At 36.6% G+C, this 24,148-nt stretch overlaps 1 protein-coding gene across 4 annotated transcripts in view; it reads left to right on the top strand.

Annotated features, from left to right (window-relative positions):
• Positions 1 to 24,148, top strand: part of TTC6 (tetratricopeptide repeat domain 6) — a 203,360-nt gene that overhangs the window by 82,718 nt on the left and 96,494 nt on the right. For all 4 annotated transcript variants that reach the window (XM_042943017.1, XM_042943018.1, XM_042943019.1 and 1 more), the window contains exons 6-7: positions 248 to 442; positions 15,631 to 15,772. In XM_042943017.1, the coding sequence (XP_042798951.1) occupies positions 248 to 442; positions 15,631 to 15,772 (337 nt within the window). The remainder of the gene's footprint in view (positions 1 to 247; positions 443 to 15,630; positions 15,773 to 24,148) is intronic.

Raw genomic sequence — 24,148 nt, forward strand, 5'->3', positions numbered from 1 at the left:
CTTTTAAACATGTTTCTGAGGTATCTGTAAGTCCCATAGGTTGAGATCTTCAGCAGAAAGTTGGGTATATAACTTTGAAGATCGGGTCCCCAGTTGTGATATTAAATTCATTATAAATCATTATTATAGTTTTAAATCTTATACATTTAGACACCCTTTTTAGAGCCTAAACTGTCAATGTCAATGTATTTTATATCAAAAGATCACAAAATGATCAAAGAAGCCCCCTTTCTTTTCTTTGCTGCAGAATTCCTCAAGACTACTCCTCTTCTACCCTCCATGATCTGTGCACCACTGTCCCAGCCCAGGAGCTGCCTGTCAACTTACACTTGGCTTCTCGAGTGTACCATACAGCTGACAAGAAAGGTCACAGTACTTTGCTTGGGATATTGGGAACCTCTTTCTTAGATGATCACACTACAGATGAAGAGTGCAGAGACAGGTAAGAGTTCCACTGGTAATTTTCTTTTAAAGTAGATTTAAACAGGGGTGCCTGGGTGGCGCAGTCGGTTAAGCGTCCGACTTCAGCCAGGTCACGATCTCGCGGTCCGTGAGTTCGAGCCCCGCGTCAGGCTCTGGGCTGATGGCTCGGAGCCTGGAGCCTATTTCCGATTCTGTGTCTCCCTCTCTCTCTGCCCCTCCCCCGTTCATGCTCTGTCTCTCTCTGTCCCAAAAATAAATAAAAACGTTGAAAAAAAAAATTTAAAGTAGATTTAAACTGTCAAATTCTACCTTTGAGGTTTAGATTTTGATGACACGATTCTGTTTTTAGAGACTAGAGAGGAGCAGGTTTTGTCCTTTTCCATTCCTTCCCAGCACGTACACAGTCTAGGACAGTGTCTTCATTTCCTACTATTATTAACATGAACCGTGGCCCATGATAAGGTAGCTTTAGTTTAGTGGCATCTAGTTACCAAAGAGAGTCACATACATTATATTATTTGTTCTTCATAACAACTCTGTGGAGTACAGATGTGAAAATTGAGGTTCATAAAAATCAAGCAACTCTTCCAGGCTTACACAGTTAAGAAAATCATAGATTTGGATTCAAAGTCAGTCTTTTAGATTTCACACCATCATTGGGAATACTTGAGTCCAGGGATTATGTTCAAAAGTCATTGCCTCTGGAGTTTCTTCCATTTCTCTGTGTGTCTCATTTTCCTTTGGCATCTGAGTGTTCTTTTGCGGATAGGATGTAATTTATAGCATCCTCAAAAGAGAGGAGAAAAGGGAAGGAAGCTCACATGTGTTTAGCAGAAACCACATTCCTAGTACTGCGTGATGTACTTTGCATCTTTCCTTTTTAAATCTTCAACTGTAAGCAGTCATCATTTCCATTTTATTATTGAAGAAGCTTAGGCTCCATAATATCCGTTTGCTTGCCAAAGATCTTATCTCTAGATAATGATAAGAATCCAGATGTGTCTAAGTGGCTTAGTTTTTCTCAAAATTTTTTATGATCAACCATTTAAGGAAGGCTTTTTCACTTTTTCTCTCCCAATTGCCTTTCCCCATTACATTTTAATACCCTGGATATACTGTGCATCTCATGGTCATGTGTGTGTGTGTGTGTGTGTGTGTGTGTGTGTGTGTGTGCGCGCGCGCGCGTGTGCACACACGCACATGCCATATACATAAAAAGAGTAAGCTTTCATCATCTCCCTCCCCAGGCACCAACATTCACCCCTTTGGGATTGATATCACCTGCCCATTGAGAATGCATATTTGTTAAGTCTCTTGCCTTTGATAAGAGCTGGTAGGAATCCTGAAAAATCACCTACTACATGTTTAAGAATATTCAAAACATTAAATATTAAGTTAATTTAAATAGAGACATTTTAAGTATTATATTTTAAGTATTTTAGACCTGTGAGAATATTTTAAAAGACCATTTTAATTACACAAACTATCACAGAATTATTAGTAACTTCTCAACTCTTTTCATGGTGTATTCTGAGCTCATTTCCTCAAACTTGACTTTTAGTGATAATTGTTAATACTTTTACTGCATTCTTTCAAGCTTTAAAATCATCTGAGGGCACATGGGTGGCTCAGTCATTGAGCATCCGACTTCTGCGCAGGTCATGATCTCATGGTTCATGAGTTCCAGCCCCATGTCTGGTTTTAAGCTGACAGCAAGCACAGAGCCTGGTTTAAATTCTCTGTCTCCCTCTCTCTCTGCCCCTCCCCTGCTCATGCTCTCTCTCTTTTAAAAATAAATAAACATCTGGTTTCCCTGTGTTCAGTAATCACAATGAAATTCAATTTGAATTCCTAAAAGAGGGCCATTCTCATGTTTATTTTCTAGTTAGGCAAAAATGTTTTTCAGAGATTTATTTGCTACTCAAAATCTTAAACACCTGTCTTTTAGTTTTATCAGGTAAGTGTTTTGAAATTTTTGAAACAAATTATATGTGAAAAACTTTGGAAATTACCAAACTGTTCCAGTTTCTCTGGTAGAAAATAACAGTTCTGCAGTGTAGTCTTTGGAAAGCCTAAAGCTGAAAGTGGAAAATAAAGGTATAACCATAATCTAGTAGTCATGAACCCACTGTTTTGAGTCATTTCCATTAGCACTGTAGCTAAGCATCATTTTGAGGTGTCACAGCTTCTAGTAGTCATGTAAAGTGTTAAAAATACTGGGATCTTTCGAATTCTAAAATTTTTTTTTCTTCAAGTAGATCTTGCTTTCTCCAAGAGAGTCAATAAATGTTCTATTTGAGGATGATAATTCTTGGCAATTTGTTCCTAAGTACCAAATAAGAAGTTAATTTAAGCACTGAATATTTAATTCTCTGGCATCCATCTCTTGAGGATTACCTTGCTAAACATAGCTTAACCTTTTCAAAATATATCTGTCTGCTGAGCCTACAAGTTCAGAGAAATGTATAATTTTTTCTGCACTAATAAGTGTTCTCAAGAAAGGTAATTGTAAACACAAAATGAATACCCTTTCATTTGGTGGCTTTTGGTTTTTCTGTGAGATGAACAGTTAACTATGAAGCCTAACACTATTTGTGGTTATATAATTTTAATGCTTTCCCAATTCTCCATATAGTAATTGTTACTTGTGGCAAACACCAAGAATATTTTAATGGACTAGATAGGTACATACTTAAGTTTATTTAAAATAGCAATATATTGCTGAAACTTATGTTTATTTTGCTAAACAGTAATTTTGTTGAGAACTATAAAAATGTTTCATGTGAATTATAATTTTGCTTTTAAAGTTTCTGTATTTTAAAGAGAAGTTTATAGTTGTTTAGTTAGAATTCTTAGCATGGAATTTTAGATTTGGTGTTTTAAAATAAGGTAAATCATTAAAAGTGTTTAAACACTTAGATTAAGTTAACAGTTTGGTGAATAGCCCTCTAACATCTCCTGTATGTGCATGTGTTTAAACCATGTACGGCATTCTATAGACTGATTTTTCACTCAGGGTTGTGTGTGAACATTTAAATATTTTCATATTATTCACCAACTTAACCAAGCTGCAATGTAAGAAGATTTCAAGTGTGGAATTAGTTATTAAACTTTTTGCTTAAAAAATTTTTTTTAATGTTTATTTTTGGGGGAGAGAGAGAGAGAGAGAGAGCCCGCGCAAGTGGGGGAGGGGCAGAGAGAGAGAGAGAGTAAGACAGGATCCCAAGCAGGCTCCGCACTGTGGGGCAGAGAGAGAGAGAGCAAGACAGGAGCCCAAGCAGGCTCCGCACTGTCAGCCCAGAGCCCGACACTGGGCTCGAACTCGTGAACCATGAGATCATGACTTGAGCTGGTCAGATGCTTAACCACCTGAGCCACCCAGATGCCCCTTGCTCTAAAATTTTTGATGCATATTGCCAGACTTCTTTCCAGAAAAATTATTCAGACTTATACTCTACCAACAACTTATCATGTCCATTTCCTTTTACCCTTATCAAATAACTAATTGTCAATCTGCTTCATTTTTTTTCTAATCTGATGAGGAAACATATCTTTTTATTAGTATATATTTTTTCACTTTAAATGATGGTGATGTCTTTTGGTTATTCTCCTTTTGAGAATTATCAATTCGTATTCTGTTGGGTCATCATTCATCTCTTCCTTATTGGTTTATAAGTGATCTTTTTATATTAAAGATTTTAATTATTTGTTATATATAGTAGACATTTTCTTTTACTTTGTTGTTTGCTTTCTACCTTTGTTATGGTGTTTTATGCTCTCCAGAAGTTTTAATTTTTATGTAGTAAAAACTAGCAGTCATTCTCTATGCGTTCTAGTCTTGGTTTCATTCTTAGAAACGGCTTTTCTACACTTACACTTAAATGTATTTTCTCATATTTTCTTCTATCATTTTATAGCTTACTTTGATCCATCTGTAATTAACTTGATGAGAAGAATAAGCATTATTCCTCCCCCCACCAAGTGACTAGTCAATTGCATAATATCATTATTGTCAATAAATCCTCTTTCCTCACTATTTTGAAATGGCAGCTTCTCATACCTTAAATTCCAATGTGTTATTGAGTCTATTTATGGACTTATGTCCTATTTTACTGACTTGTCTATGTAAAATTGCTTGTGTATTTTGTTGATCCAGCATCAATAAAGAGAGAGTTGGCAAAAAATGCTGTCTTACAAACATTGGCTGACCTTCTCAAGTCAGGTTCACCTTACAGCCAGCTTCCTGGTGGGAAGCAGTGCTTAGGCTATAGATCCCAGACCTAACTCTCCACTTGGCTTCACGTTACAAAAGAAATTCTTAATCGCATTTTGAAAAAATGTGGACAGACTGTTAGCTCCATATGTTAAAATAGTGGCAACTGCAATAATTGGAAAACCAAAGGTTAAGTGTCAGAATTTAATGTTTATTTTCAAAATAATTAAACAAAATAATTCCTCTTATTTATTGTTGTTATAAAATAACAATAAAAAGACAATACTTTAGTAAATGTGAAAAATATGCAAGAAAATGCAAAAAACCCTACAATTATTCAAAATCTTGCTATCCAGGGATAATACTATTTACATTCTTAAATACATGATTCCAGACTTTTCTGTATGAAAATAAGTAAGATAGAACAAAACTGGGATAATGCTGTGTACGTTTTGTGACCTGATTTTTTTTAACTGTGTTGTAATTATCTTTCCATGTCAAGAAATATGGACCTGACTAATCACTTAAATCAATCAGCATATATTTTTTGTGTACCTACTGTGTGGCAGGCATAGAGTTAGGCCCTAGGGAAGCATCTGCTAACAAGAGAAATAATCCCTGCCCTCAGGGAATATGGAGATTGGCAGAGAAGAAAGGTGGTAAATTACTTATCGTGAATGGGATAATTAATATGCAGAGGTGCAGGGTGCTGTGGAAACTGGAAGATTTCCTGATCATCTTGGGAGGTTTGAGGAATTGATACTTAAATTGCAACCTGAGAGTGAATCAACATCACTTGGGAAGTTGTTAAAAAAGCAGATGATTTGAAGGCATATTGAAGTTTGAGAGTCAGCTGTGGACAGTTGGAACTCATCTAAGATTTGGAAAGAAGTCCAGCATTGGAGAACGGGAGGAGCAGTGATGCAGTGGAGGTTGAGTGAAGGCATGAATCAGATCATGTAGGATTTTACAGATTCTCTGTAGGTGTGTGAGGGCATGTATATGAGGCTTTGGGGAAGAGATTCTTATTCACAGTGTATTGGGAAGCCATTGATAGAGTTTTTTGAGGAAGAAGGACATGATCAGATTTGCTGTAAGATATCACAGTCCTCATTTTGACTTTTTAGTAGCATTTGGCACAGTTGCATTAACTCTTCCTTAAAACCCTTTAATTTCTTGACCTTTGGGACTATACTCTTTTCTGGTTCTCTTTCTGTCTCCTTGGCTATACCTTCTCAAGTCTCCTTTGCTGGTGTCTTCTTATCTTTTGATTTCAAAACATTGGGGTGCCCAAACTTATACTGGCACCTCTTTTCTCCCATACTTACCAAAGTGATCTTATCCAAGACCATGGCTTTAAATGTCATCTATATGCTGATGACTGTAATTTACTAAAATACATGCAGAAGGATGTTCATTGTCATAATAACTAAAAACTGGAAATAACTTAGGTGCTTATCAATAGAATATTTTTTTATGGTGCATCCAGTGATGGGATGCATTGCAATCATGACTAAGAACGAGGTAGTGCTCCATGCACTGAAAGGAGATAGAAGTAAATTAAAAGATAGGTGATTATATACACATTTTTGTGTATGTGTGGAAGAAAATTCAAGAAATTGTTAACTGTAGTCCTTTTGTTTTCATTATAGATTGTACACTAATTCCATAAAAAGTAAAACTACACTTTGTCCTATTTTTTGCTTTATTTATATGGTGTATGTTTGCCCTTTTATTTTTAATCTTTAGTAGTTGTGTTGCTTGTAGATTGCATAGACTAGAATACTTTTTAAGCCAATCAATTTTTTTCTTATAACAGGTTGGATCACCCCATATGCATTTATTGCCATTATCAGTTATACTGGGTATTATTTTTGTCATCTTTGTATATTCTCTCTTGTTTTAGTTCTTTGCTGTTTCCTATAATCTGTCATATTTGCCGACATATATCTATGTATTTATTGTTTGTATCATCTGATATCTGATGTTATGAGATAAAAATCTGAAAGCAGCCTGTTTTTATTTTATTTGCAAGTAATCTGTTTCTTCTCTACTCCTCCTGGATGCTTCTAGGACTTTAAGTTTTGCCTTAAATAATGTCACTAGAACATGTTTGGGAATGGATTGCTTTTTTTAAAAAAAAGATAGAGTTTAAAAGTTTTTAAAGATTTATTTATTTATTTTGAGAGAGAAAGAGTGCTTGCATGAGCCCAAGCAGGGAAGGGGCAGAAAGAAAAGAGAGAGAGAGAGAGAGAGAGAGAGAGAGAGAGAGAGAGAGAGAGAAAATCCCAGGCAGGCTCTGTGTTCCATGCTGAATTCCATGACTGTGAGATCATGAATTGGATGCTTAACTGACTGAACCACCCAGGTGTCCCTAGAATACTATGTTTAGATCTTAAGTAGGAGCACCAGAAGATGCAGGTTTATATTACTAATTTAGTCATTCAGAATCCTGAAAGGTGTTGGGGGTGGGGTAGATTCGGTTATGAGAATTTTGCCTTTACACATTTTCTCTGTGATTGTTAAGACTATTATACCAGAAGCAGACCTTTTCCAGTGTTTATTCTATATGATAAAGATTATTCTAGGGGCGCCTGGGTGGCTCAGTCAGTTAAGGATCCGACTTCGGCTCAGGTCATGATCTCATGGTTCATGAGTTCAAGCCCTGTGTTGGGCTCTGTGCTGACCGTTCAGAGCCTGGAGCCTGCTTTGGATTCTGTGTCTCCCTGGTTCTCTCTGCCCTTCCCCCCACTTGCACTGTCTCTCTCTCTTAAAAATAAATAAACATAAAAAAAATTAAAAATATTATTCTAGGCCAGGCCTTTTTTTTCTGTGCATGCACTTACATATACATTTTACAAAAATGACATTAAGGGTGTTGTTTTCGTAATTTATATTCCTTTGAAGATTTTTACTTTGAAACTGAAATACAGGCACATGGGTAATTATTTTTTTTTTTCCCTTTCCCCGCCCCACATGGGTAATTATTTTGACTTACTATCTCTACTACCTATAGTTGACAAATCAGCTATATAAAGTGCACTTGCATTTTAAAGATTTTATCTGAATCTTCTAAATATTTTGCTGATATTTGAATATGAAAATGGAAAATTATGTATTTTCTTCCCAAGTGAAGAAAATGTAGTTCAAAGTAGGTATAAGTGACTAGTCCATGTGTATAGGGCTGGTAAAAGCTAAGATTCAGACCTAGATCTCTTTGATTCTAAATGTGGTTTCCATTATATTCCACCGTTTTGTGAACTTGTGAAGACCCTCTCGTTTTTTTCTTTTCATGCTTCATTCTGGATACTTGTTCTCATCTTGTTTTCAGAACCAATTTTGATGTAAGCTAGGAAGAATCTGAGGAGCTCTAGTTGAATAATTTGAGATATGCATATTTTATTTACCGTTGTGTTTTGTTATTTGATCCATTGTGACCCAGTATTGGAAGCAGGGCTTCTGCTTCTATTGGGGTGGAAGTTCTTATAGTGCTTATTCCCTCTTAAGAACTGAAATCTTGTTTCTGAGCACTAGGCCAGGGCTGGGACCTTGCTAAATATGGTAGACTTCCCTGATATTAATTACTTATTTACTTGTAGCTTGCACTGAATACCGCCTGGTTTTGTTTTCCCCATTACTGGTTTCTCCCCACCAGAATGAGCCATCATCCCTTGCTAGAACTTTCTGATACTACTTCTAGTGCACCACCACCTGTGGTCTGTCAAACTACATTTGGAATATTGTGTTTTATCTTCTGCTGTATGTTACTTTCCACCGTGGGTATCTGGAACTGACTTTCCCCCACTCTTCCCCATCTCCTGCATTGTCTTCCATTCCTCAGTGGTTAAATCTAATCCTGGCCCTACCCGCATACCTTACTTAGCTTGTTCCTTGGTACATACTCCAGGCAGTGACCCAAGATATTATGCCAAAGCACATAAGACTTAATCCCTGTCTGAGGTCTAGATGGGCATATGTCACAAAAGTACATGTTTTAGAGCCATAAGAGGATCTTATCCTTCTTTTAGCCTAACCTTCTCATATTTATGGATGAGGAAACTGAGGGTAAATTTTGCAGTCCAAATCACAGTTGTTAGAAGTAGAATCAATAGTAACCTCCGTTAGATTTCCATTGTATCCATTTTTAACAAATACCCCTTATACCTAAGGAAGACTTCAGCATATTTAAAAAATACAGATTGGAATGACAGAAGTCATTTTACTATGCACTATAAAAGTTTAATAAGCTATTAGATTAGTGTATTTTTTATTTTATATAGATATATAAAAACAGGAATTACTTGGACATTTAGCTGATTTCATAACTGTCAATATGTGAAAGCTGAAATTTTTTAAAGCAAAGCAATATCATTCCACCAGATGTCACTGTTTGCATGTAACAATGAAGTTACAATGATTAAAAATAAAATCCCCCACTTCCCTAATCATATTTTATAAAAAAATAAAATCTACATAGTTATACTCTTATTCTCCTTTAGATTTATCATTTTATTAAGATTATGGTTCCCTCAATTTTTAAAAAGTGTTCAAAGTGTTCATTACCTCTGCTACATATTTTGAAGACTATAGTAAAGAAAATTATTTGTAATCTTCAAGAAGATGAACTCTTAAAGTCTTTTCTAGATCTAGGAGTTTGCTTTTCAAATAACATTCTTTGTAAGTTACTATTTTCTAAATTGTAGATTGTGACCTAATATGGGGTTGTGAAATCAATTCAGTGGCTTGTGACAAGTACTTTAAAAATGTTGTGTGGATCACATTAACAAAAAAAAAGAGAAGAACCATATGATCCTGTCAATCGATGCAGAAAAGGCCTTTGACAAAATCCAGCACCCTTTCTTAATAAAAACCCTTGAGAAAGTCGGGATAGAAGGAACATACTTAAAGATCATAAAGGCCATTTATGAAAAGCCCACAGCTAACATCATCCTCAACGGGGAAAAACTGAGAGCTTTTTCCCTGAGATCAGGAACACGACAGGGATGCCCACTGTCACCGCTGTTGTTTAATATAGTGCTGGAAGTTCTAGCATCAGCAATCAGACAACAAAAGGAAATCAAAGGCATCAAAATTGGCAAAGATGAAGTCAAGCTTTCGCTTTTTGCAGATGACATGATATTATACATGGAAAATCCGATAGACTCCACCAAAAGTCTGCTAGAACTGATACATGAATTCAGCAAAGTTGCAGGATACAAAATCAATGTGCAGAAATCAGTTGCATTCTTATACACTAACAATGAAGCAACAGAAAGACAAATGAAGAAACTGATCCCATTCACAATTGCACCAAGAAGCATAAAATACCTAGGAATAAATCTAACCAAAGATGTAAAAGATCTGTATGCTGAAAACTATAGAAAGCTTATGCAGGTAATTGAAGAAGATATAAAGAAATGGAAAGACATTCCCTGCTCATGGATTGGAAGAATAAATATTGTCAAAATGTCAATACTACCCAAAGCTATCTACACATTCAATGCAATCCCAATCAAAATTGCACCAGCATTCTTCTCGAAACTAGAACAAGCAATCCTAAAATTCATATGGAACCACAAAAGGCCCCGAATAGCCAAAGTAATTTTGAAGAAGAAGACCAAAGCAGGAGGCATCACAATCCCAGACTTTAGCCTCTACTACAAAGCTGTCATCATCAAGTCAGCATGGTATTGGCATAAAAACAGACACATAGACCAATGGAATAGAATAGAAACCCCAGAACTAGACCCACAAACGTATGGCCAACTCATCTTTGACAAAGCAGGAAAGAACATCCAATGGAAAAAAGACAGTCTCTTTAACAAATGGTGCTGGGAGAACTGGACAACAACATGCAGAAGGTTGAAACTAGACCACTTTCTCACACCATTCACAAAAATAAACTCAAAATGGATAAAGGACCTGAATGTGAGACAGGAAACCATCAAAACCTTAGAGGAGAAAGCAGGAAAAGACCTCTCTGACCTCAGCCGTAGCAATCTCTTACTCGGCACATCCCCAAAGGCAAGGGAATTAAAAGCAAAAGTGAATTACTGGGACCTTATGAAGATAAAAAGCTTCTGCACAGCAAAGGAAACAACCAACAAAACTAAAAGGCAACCAACGGAATGGGAAAAGATATTTGCAAATGACACATCGGACAAAGGGCTAGTATCCAAAATCTATAAAGAGCTCATCAAACTCCACACCCGAAAAACAAATAACCCAGTGAAGAAATGGGCAGAAAACATGAATAGACACTTCTCTAAAGAAGACATCCGGATGGCCAACAGGCACATGAAAAGATGTTCAACGTCGCTCCTTATCAGGGAAATACAAATCAAAACCACACTCAGATATCACCTCACGCCAGTTAGAGTGGCCAAAATGAAGAAATCAGGAGACTATAGATGCTGGAGAGGATGTGGAGAAACAGGAACCCTCTTGCACTGTTGGTGGGAATGCAAATTGGTGCAGCCGCTCTGGAAAGCAGTGTGGAGGTTCCTCAGAAAATTAAAAATAGACCTACCCTATGACCCAGCAATAGCACTGCTAGGAATTTATCCAAGGGATACAGGAGTACTGATGCATAGGGGCACCTGTACCCCAATGTTTATAGCGGCACTCTCAACAATAGCCAAATTATGGAAAGAGCCTAAATGTCCATCAACTGATGAATGGATAAAGAAATTGTGGTTTATATACACAATGGAATACTACGTGGCAATGAGAAAAAATGAAATATGGCCTTTTGTAGCAACATGGATGGAACTGGAGAGTGTGATGCTAAGTGAAATAAGCCATACAGAGAAAGACAGATACCATATGGTTTCACTCTTATGTGGATCCTGAGAAACATAACAGAAACCCATGGGGGAGGGGAAGGAAAAAAAAAAAAAAAAAAAGAGGTTAGAGTGGGAGAGAGCCAAAGCATAAGAGACTGTTAAAAACTGAGAACAAACTGAGGGTTGATGGGGGGTGGGAGGGAGGGCAGGGTGGGTGATGGGTATTGAGGAGGGCACCTTTTGGGATGAGCACTGGGTGTTGTATGGAAACCAATTTGACAGTAAATTTCATATATTAAAAAATAAAAAAAAATAAAAAAAAAATAAAAATGTTGTGTGGAATATAATACTCTATTGCCTGTATTTTTGTGACACAACTTTTGCACATGAGCACTCTGAAAATATCCCTGTACACCTCTTCTTTGAGTTGTATAAAAGCAACTGTGAGCATCATCCTGTGAAGCCTTTAACAGGTTTTGTACCCCAACAAGCAAGATTTTAAGTTCAGTAAGGAAGGGAAAGCAAAGATGTGACGGGGGAACTTCTCTGTTAGAGTCACATCCAAGAAGAGGGGAGAGTGCTGGAGGGAGAACCCTTCTTTATGCTTCATAGGATAGAGCTCATGTTCTCTTTTATGTGACTCGTAGAATATGTATGCAGAGATTTTTAAAAAGTGTTCACAGGTTAGAGCAAATGTTTTCTAAACTTCTTTGATAGCAACCTACAATAAGAAATATATGTTATATCTCTGGCCCATGGGGGACAAGTAAAGAAACTTAACTCACTCTGAGAGAGGTGGGCATGTTTCCTTCATTTAATATCCTCAATGATAATAGCAATAATAATTGAATATCAGCCACTTACTAATTACTTAATAATTGAACATGTACAATGTGACATTTCTCACATATATTATTTCTAAGCATTAGACCCTGAAAGACCTGATCACTGTTGCTATAGATAGATGGAGAAACTGAGACCTAGGAAGGAGAAGTGACCTACCCCACATGTGAATTAGAATCTCTAGAGGAGGTATCTGGGAAGCTATAGTTTTGACAAGCTCCCAGGATATTCTTAGAATCAGGCTGTTTTAGGAAAGATTGTAGTACATCACTGGTTTTCAGTGTATATCAGAATCATCTGCAGGGCTGGTTAAAACAGATGACTGAGTCCTACCCTGAGATTCTGATTCATTAGGTATAATGGGCAGCCAAGAATTTGCATTTTCTAGCAAGTTTGTATGTGATTTTAATGATGCTGCGTTAGGGAACACACTTTGAGAACCACTGCAATACATCATGCTGACCTGTGATTCTCAGTTCCCTGGGATAGAGCCTGGGACAGGGAACTCACAGAGGCTGTGAGACTTTTCTTGCTGAGCCAAAATACAATATGTATTCAGTATGTACTACATTTGCATCACAGAAGATAGGAAATGAATAAGAATCAGTTTTCTCTTCAAACCAGTCTATGTCTACTGTGAAAAAAATACATAGAATAAAAAATAGCATATTCTACAATGAAAGATCCGATCGAATGCAGCAGAAAAACTAGGGAAGCAAAAATGAATTTTTACTGGGCAGAGGGGGATTTATAAACGTTTCATGAGGGAGCTGCAATCTGCAAGCCTTCTTTTCATTATTTTCATAGCCATACTGTATTGTAATCTGGTTTGCCTCTCTTCTCTATTGTCCCTAAGTAATCTCAGCACCTCAGGCACCTTCTACATAGTGAATGTAGGTTGGGCCAGGAGTTAGGGGAGGGCAGTAGGATTGGCAAGTAGATGGTATCCAGACTGTGGAGGACCCTAAATGCAAAGCCTGGGAGCTTGGGTTTATACAGTGTATATAGTCATTAAAGTATTTGGAAAGGGGGTGAGTGATGACATCTCTGGCAGGGTATATAGTATGAATTGGAGGAGGGAAGGTCTAGAGGTAAGGGACCAGCAAAGATGATATCGTAGGACTCAGATGAGAGAAAATGCAGTGGACAGGAGAGACACCATGGAAGAAGGAGCAGAACCAGTGATTACTGCTGGGAGTGATGGAGAGATTGGGTATGAAGAGATTTTCAATCCGAAATGGTGTTTTCCAAACAGGAGAATGAACTCTAGAAAGGATTAGCTCTTCTCTCTGGATATAAAGAAGGAAGAAGGGAAAGTCTGGAGAAAATTTTCAAAGTAATTGATTACTCTTTGTCCTGTAGGAACACTTGCTAATCTTGGGTAGCCTTTCACTAAGGTCCTCTATACATGTCTACCAACACTATGCACTCAATGACTTCTTTCATTTTTCTTCCCACCAACCACAGTGTCAGCTTCATTAGTGCACATTTGGAATGTGAAAAGACAGTAAGTTGGGAATTACTCTTACTACCTTGGTTTTGGCTTAGAGCTAGATAAAAATACAGCAGTGCCTCAAGGTAGCTTCTTATGTCATGCCTGTCCTTCATGATCTCAGAAATACTTTACTGACTTCGATATATGTAGTCTCTAGGCTCACTATTGCAGCCAGTAGACTTCACCCTGTTCTTTGTTTTTCCTATACATACCATTCAGGATTCAGTTGACGAAAACAGAAATATTTTTAGCTATTTTAGGCAAAGAGGGAGTTAGTAATGAGAATTTGATACTTATGAAACCAATGGAAAGATTGGGAAAGTGGGCTATAGGCAGGGAGGGTTTCCAGAGATGACACACAGCATGCTTAAATGGCTGCCAAGGAAGCTGCTGCTTCTAGCATAGTCAGGAAGGTAGTAAATCTGGAAGCCAGTACTGGCAACATACCACCCTAGCTGTGATTCAGGGATCTGGTGGCTTCTATTGTTACAGCTTTAGACTCTGAAACCACAGTATGTCTGTTTGATATGCTTGCTGCTCACTGCCCCTCCCCCCCCCCCCAAAAAGAAAAGCAACCTACAAAAGGACTACTATTAACTGAAACACTGCTACAGTAGAACTCGATGTTGCCATGACTGTTTGCTAACAAAAACATCAGAACCTTCTGCTTTCCAAATTGTATGCTGAGTGCATCTCATTAGTGGATCCTAACTCACATCTAGGACACTGGCTGCAAGAGACTTTTACTTCTTCATCCTCAGTAGTTCAGGAAAGCACATTAGAAGGAGGATAATTGGGTGTTGAGTGGCCGTCTACTATATTCACCATATTGGCAGTTGAACTTTATCTTCTCTTTGAATTCAAATATTTGACTAGTTGGGATAGGAGGCTTTTCTCCATGACTCTACTTTGGCAAGCCCTATTTCCATGAGCCTAACTTTGGGTGGACCTGTTTTTTTTTAAGAGCTGGTATGATAGAATATGAAGGTTTCAGCGTATTATTAAGTAACTAAAGTGAGTTGGGTGGTTTGTGAACTTTTAGTCTTCACATTTGATGACTCATAAAGTGATTGCCTATTCACATAAGGGTATATCAAAAAGTGGAACACTGGCTTCCGTGTGAAATTGATATAGCTATAGTCTGTGCAGGCTCATTTTATACTCCTTTTATAATTCTTTTACAGTAATTATAAAAATTAGTACAAATTAATACCAAATTTAATACAAAATTAATGTATTTTAAAGCAGTTCGTAAATTAGTCATTAATGACACATCTTGCCTTCAAATTTTCATTTAGCTTATGTCTTTGGCTTAATTAAGACTTTTGTTTATAATTTTTATATTATAATTTTTTGTGTTATAATTTTTGTTTATATTTTTTGTATAATTTTATATAATTTATATATATATATAGTTTGTAGCCTAGAAAGGAAGATAAATGCCAAAGATTTTTTGTTCATCTTGGCAAGATGTGAGTCAAGAGGAGAAAACTTTAATGTGAGAAGGCAGTTCTTCTTGGGCTGACACTTTACTTCACTCTAAGAAATGAGACCATTTCCTGTGGGCTTTGAGTGGGGAGCAGGTTAGCCATTAGAAGGTAGAGACCTTTTTACCTCTTTTGTAATCAGACTTTTACAGGATGAATTTGTTATTCTAATATAGTAAAACCATCATGAAGGTTACTATTGAAATGTATGCAGAACCACAGAAAAATTATTTTGAATTATTTCCCATTTCAGACTGTCTGACTTCTGCACAATTTCTGCTTATTACAGATATCAAATGTCGGTGTGTTTATTTCAGCAGAGGTATGAAATGAGTCTCATCAGTGACTTAACAAACCAATGTATTGTTTTTTATCATACTGTAGAATATTGCAAGGAAATCCTGTTGTGGGTGATAATCAAGAATATGTTGCCATCCTTCCAACACCACCAGTGATACTACCTGATTTGGCACAAGGAACTAGACAGCGTGCTCAGAAACCACACCTACAACTCTTGGGAGAGGAAGTAAGAGCTTACCTTAATACTTTTCTCTACCTCACAGCTCTTGAACCTTTTGGTTTCAGGACCCTTTTTGTAATCTTAAGAATTTTTGAGGACCTCAATAATTATTTATGTAGGTTATATCTATTGATATTTACAGTTGTTGGGAATTGGGGCACCTGGGTGGCTCAGTCGGTTCAGTGTCCAACTTCAGCTCAGGCCATGATCCCACAGTTCATGAGTTCCAGCCCCACATTGGGCTGTCAGTGCAGAGCCCACTTCGGATCCTCTGTGTCCGCCCCCTCCCATGCCCCTCCCTTGCTCGCTCACTCTCTCTCTCTCAAAAATAAATAAACTTAAAAAACAAAAAACAAACAAACAACAAATGTTGGGAATTAGAACTGAGAAAATGCTAAATGTTTATTTTTTATTTATTAAAAATAACACTAATAGGGCGCTTGGGTGGCTCAGTTGGTTAACTGTCCGACTTCGGCTCAGGTCATGATCTCACAGTTCATGAGTTTGAGCCCCACGTCAGCTCTGTGCTGACAGCTCAGAGCCTGGAGCCTGCTTCTGATTCTGTGTATTTCTTTCTCTGCTCCTCCCCCACTTGCATTCTGTCTCTCAAAAATGAATAAACATTAAAAAAAATAACACTAATAAAGTAATATGTTAACATAAAATGCATTTTTATGAAAAATAATTATATTTTTGAAAACAAAATTTTAATGAGAAAACTAGGGTTGGCTTACATGTTTTGCAATCTTTAATGTGTAGCTTGCTGGAAGATGGCTGGATTCTCATGACTGCTTCTGCATTCAATTTTGTGGTAGGTTGTTTTGGTTGAAATATATGAGGAAAATTCTGGTCTCACACAGATAGGTAGTTGGAAAATATTACTTTAACATACTTTTAACATAATAATGGATATTTTCCTTTGTTAATATGCCAAAACTTAACAAGTGGTAGTTTCTTGGAAGTTGTTGCAAGATTTTTACTTCTGGGGAAGATGGAGAAAAAGTATTTTTACTCTTCCCTATTCTTCCTGCTAAGTACAATTAAAAATGCTGGATGTTACAAACATAAAAGAGTCTTGAAAAGTGGAAAACAGGGGCGCCCGGGGGGTTCAGTCAGTTAAGCATCTGACTTCTGCTCAGGTCATTATCTTATGGTTCATGAGATCGAGCCCCGTGTCAGTGCTGACAGCATGGAGCCTGGAGCCTACTTTTGGCAAGATGTGAGTCAAGAGGAGAAAACTCTTGACTCTCACTCCCTCACTTACAGTCTCTCTCTCTCTCTCTCTCTCAAAAATAAACATTAAAAAAAAGAAAAATGGAGAACAAAGCACATTAATTAGAAATGTTGGCATGCAAGAAATGACATGGCTGTGAGTTAGTTCCTTGGGTTTTCTTTTTTGCTTCATATATACTAGACTTGGAGTTGAAAAAGCTGTTAATATAGAAGCAAAGATAGGCAAAGGAAAAAAAAGCCTCAACAAAAACCTGCTCTCTTTAGCCAAAGAACCAGGAAAGGGGTAGCCCAGAAAGACAGAAAAGTTTTAGACAGTAACTGCTCTATTCCAGTTAAACACCAAAGGAAAAACAGTGGCCCTACCCCCCACCATCAAAAGCCTATTGGGAAATTGAAACTTAACTCTTGATAAGAGTTAATGAGGCACTCTTCCACCCCTGCCAGGGTCATATCAAAGAAGACTGCATGTGGAGCTGGGACTTTAATCTTAGCAGAGTGTTAAAGAGATCCCCCTCCTTGTTGTCAGTTGAAACCACATGGGGATCTTGGACTTCTATCCCCAAGTATCAGTAATGACCACACCTCCCCTTCCCCACTTTGATGGTATCAGAGGAAGCCCAGTGGAGGGTCACCTAAAACAGAAAGGGTAAATAAATAAGATCAAGAGTCAATAACATTTTTCATAGAAATAGAATAAACAGTCCTGAAATATGTATGGAACCACAAAAGATACTGAATGGCCAAAGCAATCTTGAGAAAGAACAAAGCTGGAGACAGCATGCTTCCTGATTTCAAACTATATTATAAAGTTATAGTAATCAAAACAGTATGGTAATGGGGTGCCTGCATGGCTTAGTTGGTTAAACGTTGGACTTCAGCTCAGGTCATGATCTCATGGTTTATGAATTTGAGCCCCATATAGGGCTCTGCACTGACAGTGTGGAGTCTGCTTGTGATTCTCTCTCTCTCCTTCTCCCTCTTTCTCTGTCTCTCCCCTACTCTCTCTCTTTCTCTCTCTCAAAATAATAAATAAAACAAAACAAAAATAAAAAACAATATGGTGTTTCCATAAAAACAGACACATAGATCAATGGAGCAGAATAGAGAGCCTAGAAATAAATCTACACATACATGGTCAATTAATTTATGACAAAGGAGCCAAGAATATACAGTGGGGAAAGGACAATGTCTTCAATAAATGATGTTGAGAAAATTGGACAGCCACATGCAAAAGAACTATCTGGACCACTATCTTATACCATACACAAAACTTAACTAAAAATGGTTTAATGACTTGAGTGTAAAATCTGAAACCATAAAACTCCTCGAAGAAAATAGGTGGTAAGCTCCTTAACTTTGGTCTTGGCAATGATTCTTGGATTTAGCATCAAAAGCAAAGGCACCAGAAGCAAAAGTGAGTAAGTAAGAGTATATCAAACTAAAAAGCTTCTGCAAAGCAAAGGAAACTATCAACAAAATGAAAAGGCAGCTTACAGACTGGGAGAATATATTTGCAAATAATATATATGATAAGGTGTTAATATCCAAAATATATAAAGAACTCATACAACTCAAAGGCAAAAAAACAATCCAATTAAAAAATGAGCAGAGGATCTGAATAGAGATTTTTCCAGAAAAGATACAGATGGCCTACAGTTACGTGAAAAGATGCTCAAGATCGCTAATCACCAGGGAAATGAAAATCAAAACCACAATGAAATATCACCTCACACCTTTTAGAGTGGCTGTTATCAAAAGGACAAGAAATAACAAGTGTTGATGAAGATGTGGAGAATAGGGAATTCTTGTACTCTGTTAGTGGGAATGTAAGTAGGTATAACCACTGTGGAAAACAGGTTCCTTAAAAAATTAAAAATAGGACTACCACATGATCCAACAATCCCACTTCTAGACATTTGTCCAAAGAAAATTAAAACACTAAGTTGAAAAGATACATGCAACCCCCATGTTTCTTGCAACACTATTTATAATAGCCAAAACATGGAAACAATGTAAGTGTCCACTGATGGATGAATGGATAAAGAAAATGTCACACACACACACACACACACACACACACACACACACACACAATCACACACACAGGAGTATTCAACCATGAAAAAGAATGAAATCTTGCCATTTGTGACAACGTGGATGGACCTTGAAGGCATTTTGCTAAGTGAAATAAACCATATCGAGAAAGACAAATGATCTTGCTTCTATATAGAATCTAACCCCCTGCCAAACTCCTAAAAACCAAGCTCATAGATACAGAGAACAGATTGGTGGTTGCCAGAGGTGCGGGGTGGGGAGGTGGGTGAAATGGGTGAAGGCAATCAAAAGCTACAAATTACTAGTTTTAAAATAAATAAGTCATGGGGATGTAACGTACAGCATGAAGACTATAGTTAATTATACTGTATTGCATATTTGAAAGCTGCTGAGAGAGTAGATCTTAAAAGTTTCTTTTTATAAGAAAAGAAATTCTGTAACTATATATAGTGATGAATGTTAACCTGACTTATTGTGGTGATCATTTTGCAACATATACAAATATTGAATCATTATATTATACACCTGAGAATAATATAATGTTATATGTCAATTATATCTCAATTATAAAAATAAAGAGAAAGGAAATAGAAGTTTTAGGAAAGAAATTGAAAATAGAGGGGAGAAACAGAAAACATTTTAGAATTAAAAGCATAATAACTGAAATAAAAAGCATAGTAGATGGGCTCAAAAGTAAAGTGGCAGAGACAGGAATCAGTGAAGTTGAAGATAGAACAATAGAATTTATCCAGTCTGAACAACAAAGAGAAATAAACTGAAAAAAATAGACTTGTGGGAACAGGTCCCTTGACCTGTGGGAATATTACCAAAGATCTAACATTTGTGTTGTTGCAGTCCTGCAAGGAGAAGAAAAAGAAGAGATAGAGGTGGCTGAAAATGTGTAAGAAGAAATGATGGCTGAAAAACTCTGAATTTGGAAAAATACAAACATATTTAGGAACCTGAGCAAACCCCAAGCAGGAAAAATCTAAAGAAATTTGTACTAAGTCACATAATACTCAAACTTATGAGAAGTAATGACATAGAAAAAAACCTTGAAAGAACCAAGAGAGAGACAGTATGTTACCTATAGGAGAAAAACAATTTGAATGGCAGTGGATTTCTCATCAGAAACTATTGAAGTCAGAAATCAGTCCTGTGTCTGGAGAAAATATCCTTTGGGAATAAAAGGGAATCAAGACATTTTCAGACGAAAGGAAACAGAGAATTTGTTGCTGGCAGATTTGCCCTAAAAAAATGACTAGAGGAAGTTCTCTAAATAGGAAAAAAATGATGAAAAGAAGAATCTTGGAGTATCTAGAAGGAACAAAAACATTTAAAGCAAAAATATGAGTAAATGCATTAGTTTCCTTCTCCTTTTGAGTATTCTAAATTATGTTTGTCAGTTGAAACAAAAATTATGTTATTAAATGTATATAGAGGAAATGTTTAAAATATATTATAAATGGGGAAGGGTAAGGAGACAAAAAGGGAGGCAAGGTTTCATATTACTCAAACTGGTAAAATGATGACATTTGTAGACTTTGATAAGTTATTTTTACATAATGTGATTCCTAGAACAAAACTAAAAAGCTATAGAAAGAGATACACTCAAAAACACCATAGATAAATAAAAGTGGAATTTAAAACTATATCCAGGCAATAGGAAGGCAGGAAAAAGGAAACAGAAAAACAAAGGATACCAGATAGAGCAAACAAAACAAAAAAATGAAATGGCAGACTATATCCATAAGTTATATGTAAATTGTCTAAATACACCGATTATGTGACAGAGATTGTAGAGTAGATTAAAAGAACATGACTCAGTATATAGTGTCTACGAGTAACTGACTTCAGTTATGATGATATGGGAAGGTTGAAAGCAAAAGGGTAAAAGTATAGCATGCAAACATAAATCAAAGAAAAGCAGGTTATTAATATTATTATTAATATCATTAATATCAGAAAAAGTAGACTTACAAGCGAAGGAAGTTATCAGAGACAGAGAGGGGCATTATACTGTGATAAAAGTGCCAACCTACCAGGAAGACATGGCAGTCTTAAGAAGTATGTGCACCAAAGAACAGACCTACAAAATATGTGCAGCAAAAACTGAATGAGAAATGGGATATTCCACATTTACAGTTGGAGAGTTCAACATCCCTCTGTAAGTAATTAATAAAACATTTGGAGAGAAAATCTGCAAGGATGTAGAAGAACTCAAAAACTCCATTAACCAATAGAATCTAGTTGAAATTATATATGATTACACCCAACAAAAACAGAATACACATTTTTTTCAAGTTCCCATAGGTCATATACCAAGACAGAGCAAATCCATAATGGAATCAACTTAGATATCAATAACAAAGATAACAGAAAAATATCCAAATACTTAGAAGCTAAACAATAAAGTTATAAGTAACTGTGGCTTAACAATAAAGTCTCAACAGATAGAAAACCATATAGAAAATCAATTGAACAGAATTACAATGAACATATAACATATCAGAATGTGTGGCACACAGTTAAAGCACTGCTGAAAGGGAAATTTATAGCACTAAATGCTTACCGTAGAAAAGACAAAGTATCAGGGCGCCTGTGTGGCTGAGTCGGTTAAGCGTCCGACTTCAGCTCAGGTCATGATCTCACAGTCTGCGGGTTCGAGCCCCACATCGGGCTCTGTGCTGACAGCTCAGAGCCTAGAGCCTGCTTCCGATTCTGTGTCTCCCTCTCTCTCTGCCCCTCCCCTGCTCATGGTCTGTCTCTCTCTGTCGCAAAAATAAATAAAAACATTTTAAAAAATTAAAAAAAAGAGAAAAGACAAAGTATCAATAAATAATTTTAAAACATTTTTGAGTTTTATTTGTTTATTTTGAGAGGGAGATGGAGAGAAAGCATACATGAGCAGGTGAGGAACAGAGAGAGAGAAGGGGAGAGAGAATCTCAAGCAGGCTCCACATGGTTAGCAGAGAACCTTATGTGGGGCTTGAACCCGGGAACCCCAAGATCATGACCAAGTCAAAACCAAGAGTCATCTGCTCAAGTGACTGAGCTACTCAGGTGCCCCTCAATAAATAATTTAAGCTTCTACCTCAGAAACCTAAAAAAAAAAGAGGAGCAAAATAAAAAGTAAGCAAAGGGAAGGAATAATAAAGGGCAGAAATCAGTAAAATTGAAAACAGAAAATATAGAGAAAATCAATGCAACAAAATCTAATTCTTTGAAAAGATCAATAAAATTGATCTGTAACAAGACTGACAAGAAAAAAAAGAAAGGACACAAGTTAACCGATATTAGAAATGAAATGCGAGATGTCCCTAAAGATCTTTCAGATGTCAAAAGAATAAGGGAAAAGAATAAGTCACTCACTATGAGTGACTCTACACATATAAATTTGACAACTTAGATGAAATGGAGCAGTTCCTCAGAAAACAAAGCTGCCACAGCTCACTCATTATGAAGTAGATAATTTGAATAGCCTTATAACTATTAAGGAAATTGAATTATTAAAAATGTGTTTTTGTTTGAGTATAGTTGACATACAATGTTACATTACTTTCAGGTATATAATATAGTGGTTCAGCTTCTCTAACCTTTATGCTATATGCATAGTACATATATATGCATAGCTGCAAGTGCATCTACCTTCTCTCACCATATAACACTGTTCCAATATCATTGACTGTATTCCCTACACTGTATTTTTCATTCCCATGACTTATTCACTCCATAATAAGAAGCTGTATCTCCTAATACACTTCACCCATTTTTGCCCATTCTCCACCTTCCTTCCCTCTGGCAACAATCAGTTGGTTCTCTATATTTATAGGTCTGATTCTGCTTTTTGTTTATGCATTTCATTTTTTATATTCCACATGTGAGTGAAATCATATGGTATTTGTCTTTCTCGGTCTGACTTATTTCACTTAGAATAATACCCTCTAGGCTCATTCATGTCACAAATGGCACCATCTTATCCTTTTCTATGGCTGTGTAATATTCCAGTGTGTGTGTTTGTGTGTGTGTGTGTGTGTGTGTGTGTGTGTGTGTGTGTGTTTACATACTACATCTTCCTTATCCATTCATCTACTGATAGACACTTAGGTTGCTTCCTAAGTAAATAATGCTGCAACAACCATAGGGGTACCACACATCTTTTCAAATTTGTGTTTCATTTTCTTCAGATGAATACCCAGTAGCGGAATTATTGGATCATATGGAATTTCTATTTTTAATTTTTTGAGGAACCTCCATACAGTTTTCCAGTGGCTGCACCTGTTTACATTTCCACCAACCGTGCAAAAGGGTTCCTTTCTCTCCACATCCTCGTCAACACTTGTTATTTTTTAGTCTTTTTTATTTTAGCCATTCTGACAGGTGTAAGGTGATATCTTGTGATTTTGATTTTCATTTCCACTAATGAGTGGTGATGTTGAGCATCTTTTTATGTATCTGTTGGCCATCTGTATGCCTTCTTTGGAAAAATGCCTACTCAGGTCTTCTGCCCAGTTTTTTGAAGTATTTTTTAAAGTTTATTTATTTTGAGAGAGAGAGAGTGCACAAGTGCGCACAAGTGAGGGAGGGGCAGAGAGAGAAGGAGACAGAGAATCTTAAGTAGGTTCCATGCTGTCAGTGCAGACCCTTATGTGGGGCTTGAATTCATGAACAGTGAGATCATGACCTGAGCCGAGATAATGATTTGGTCGCTTAATGGACTGAGCCACCGAGGTGCGTCTTCTGCCCAATTTTTTTTAATTAGATTTTTTTTGTGTGTGTGTTGAATTGTATAAGTTCTTTATATGTTTTGGTATTAGCCCCTTATCAAATATATAATTTGCAAATATTTTCTCCCATTCAGTAGGCTGCCTTTTCATTTTGTTGATGGTTTCCTTTGCTGAGCAAAAGCTTTTTATTTTGATATAGCCCTAATAATTTATTTTGCTTTAATTTCCCTTGTCTTAGGAGACATATCTAGGAAAATATTACTGTAGGGCTTACATTTAGATCTTTTTCCATTTTGAGTTTATTTTTGTGTATGGTGTTAGAAAGTGGTCCAGTTTTCCCCAGCATCATTTATTGAAGAGACTTTCC

Source organism: Panthera leo, chromosome B3 (assembly GCF_018350215.1).
Source record: "Panthera leo isolate Ple1 chromosome B3, P.leo_Ple1_pat1.1, whole genome shotgun sequence".
NCBI classification, from domain to species: Eukaryota; Metazoa; Chordata; class Mammalia; order Carnivora; family Felidae; genus Panthera; species Panthera leo.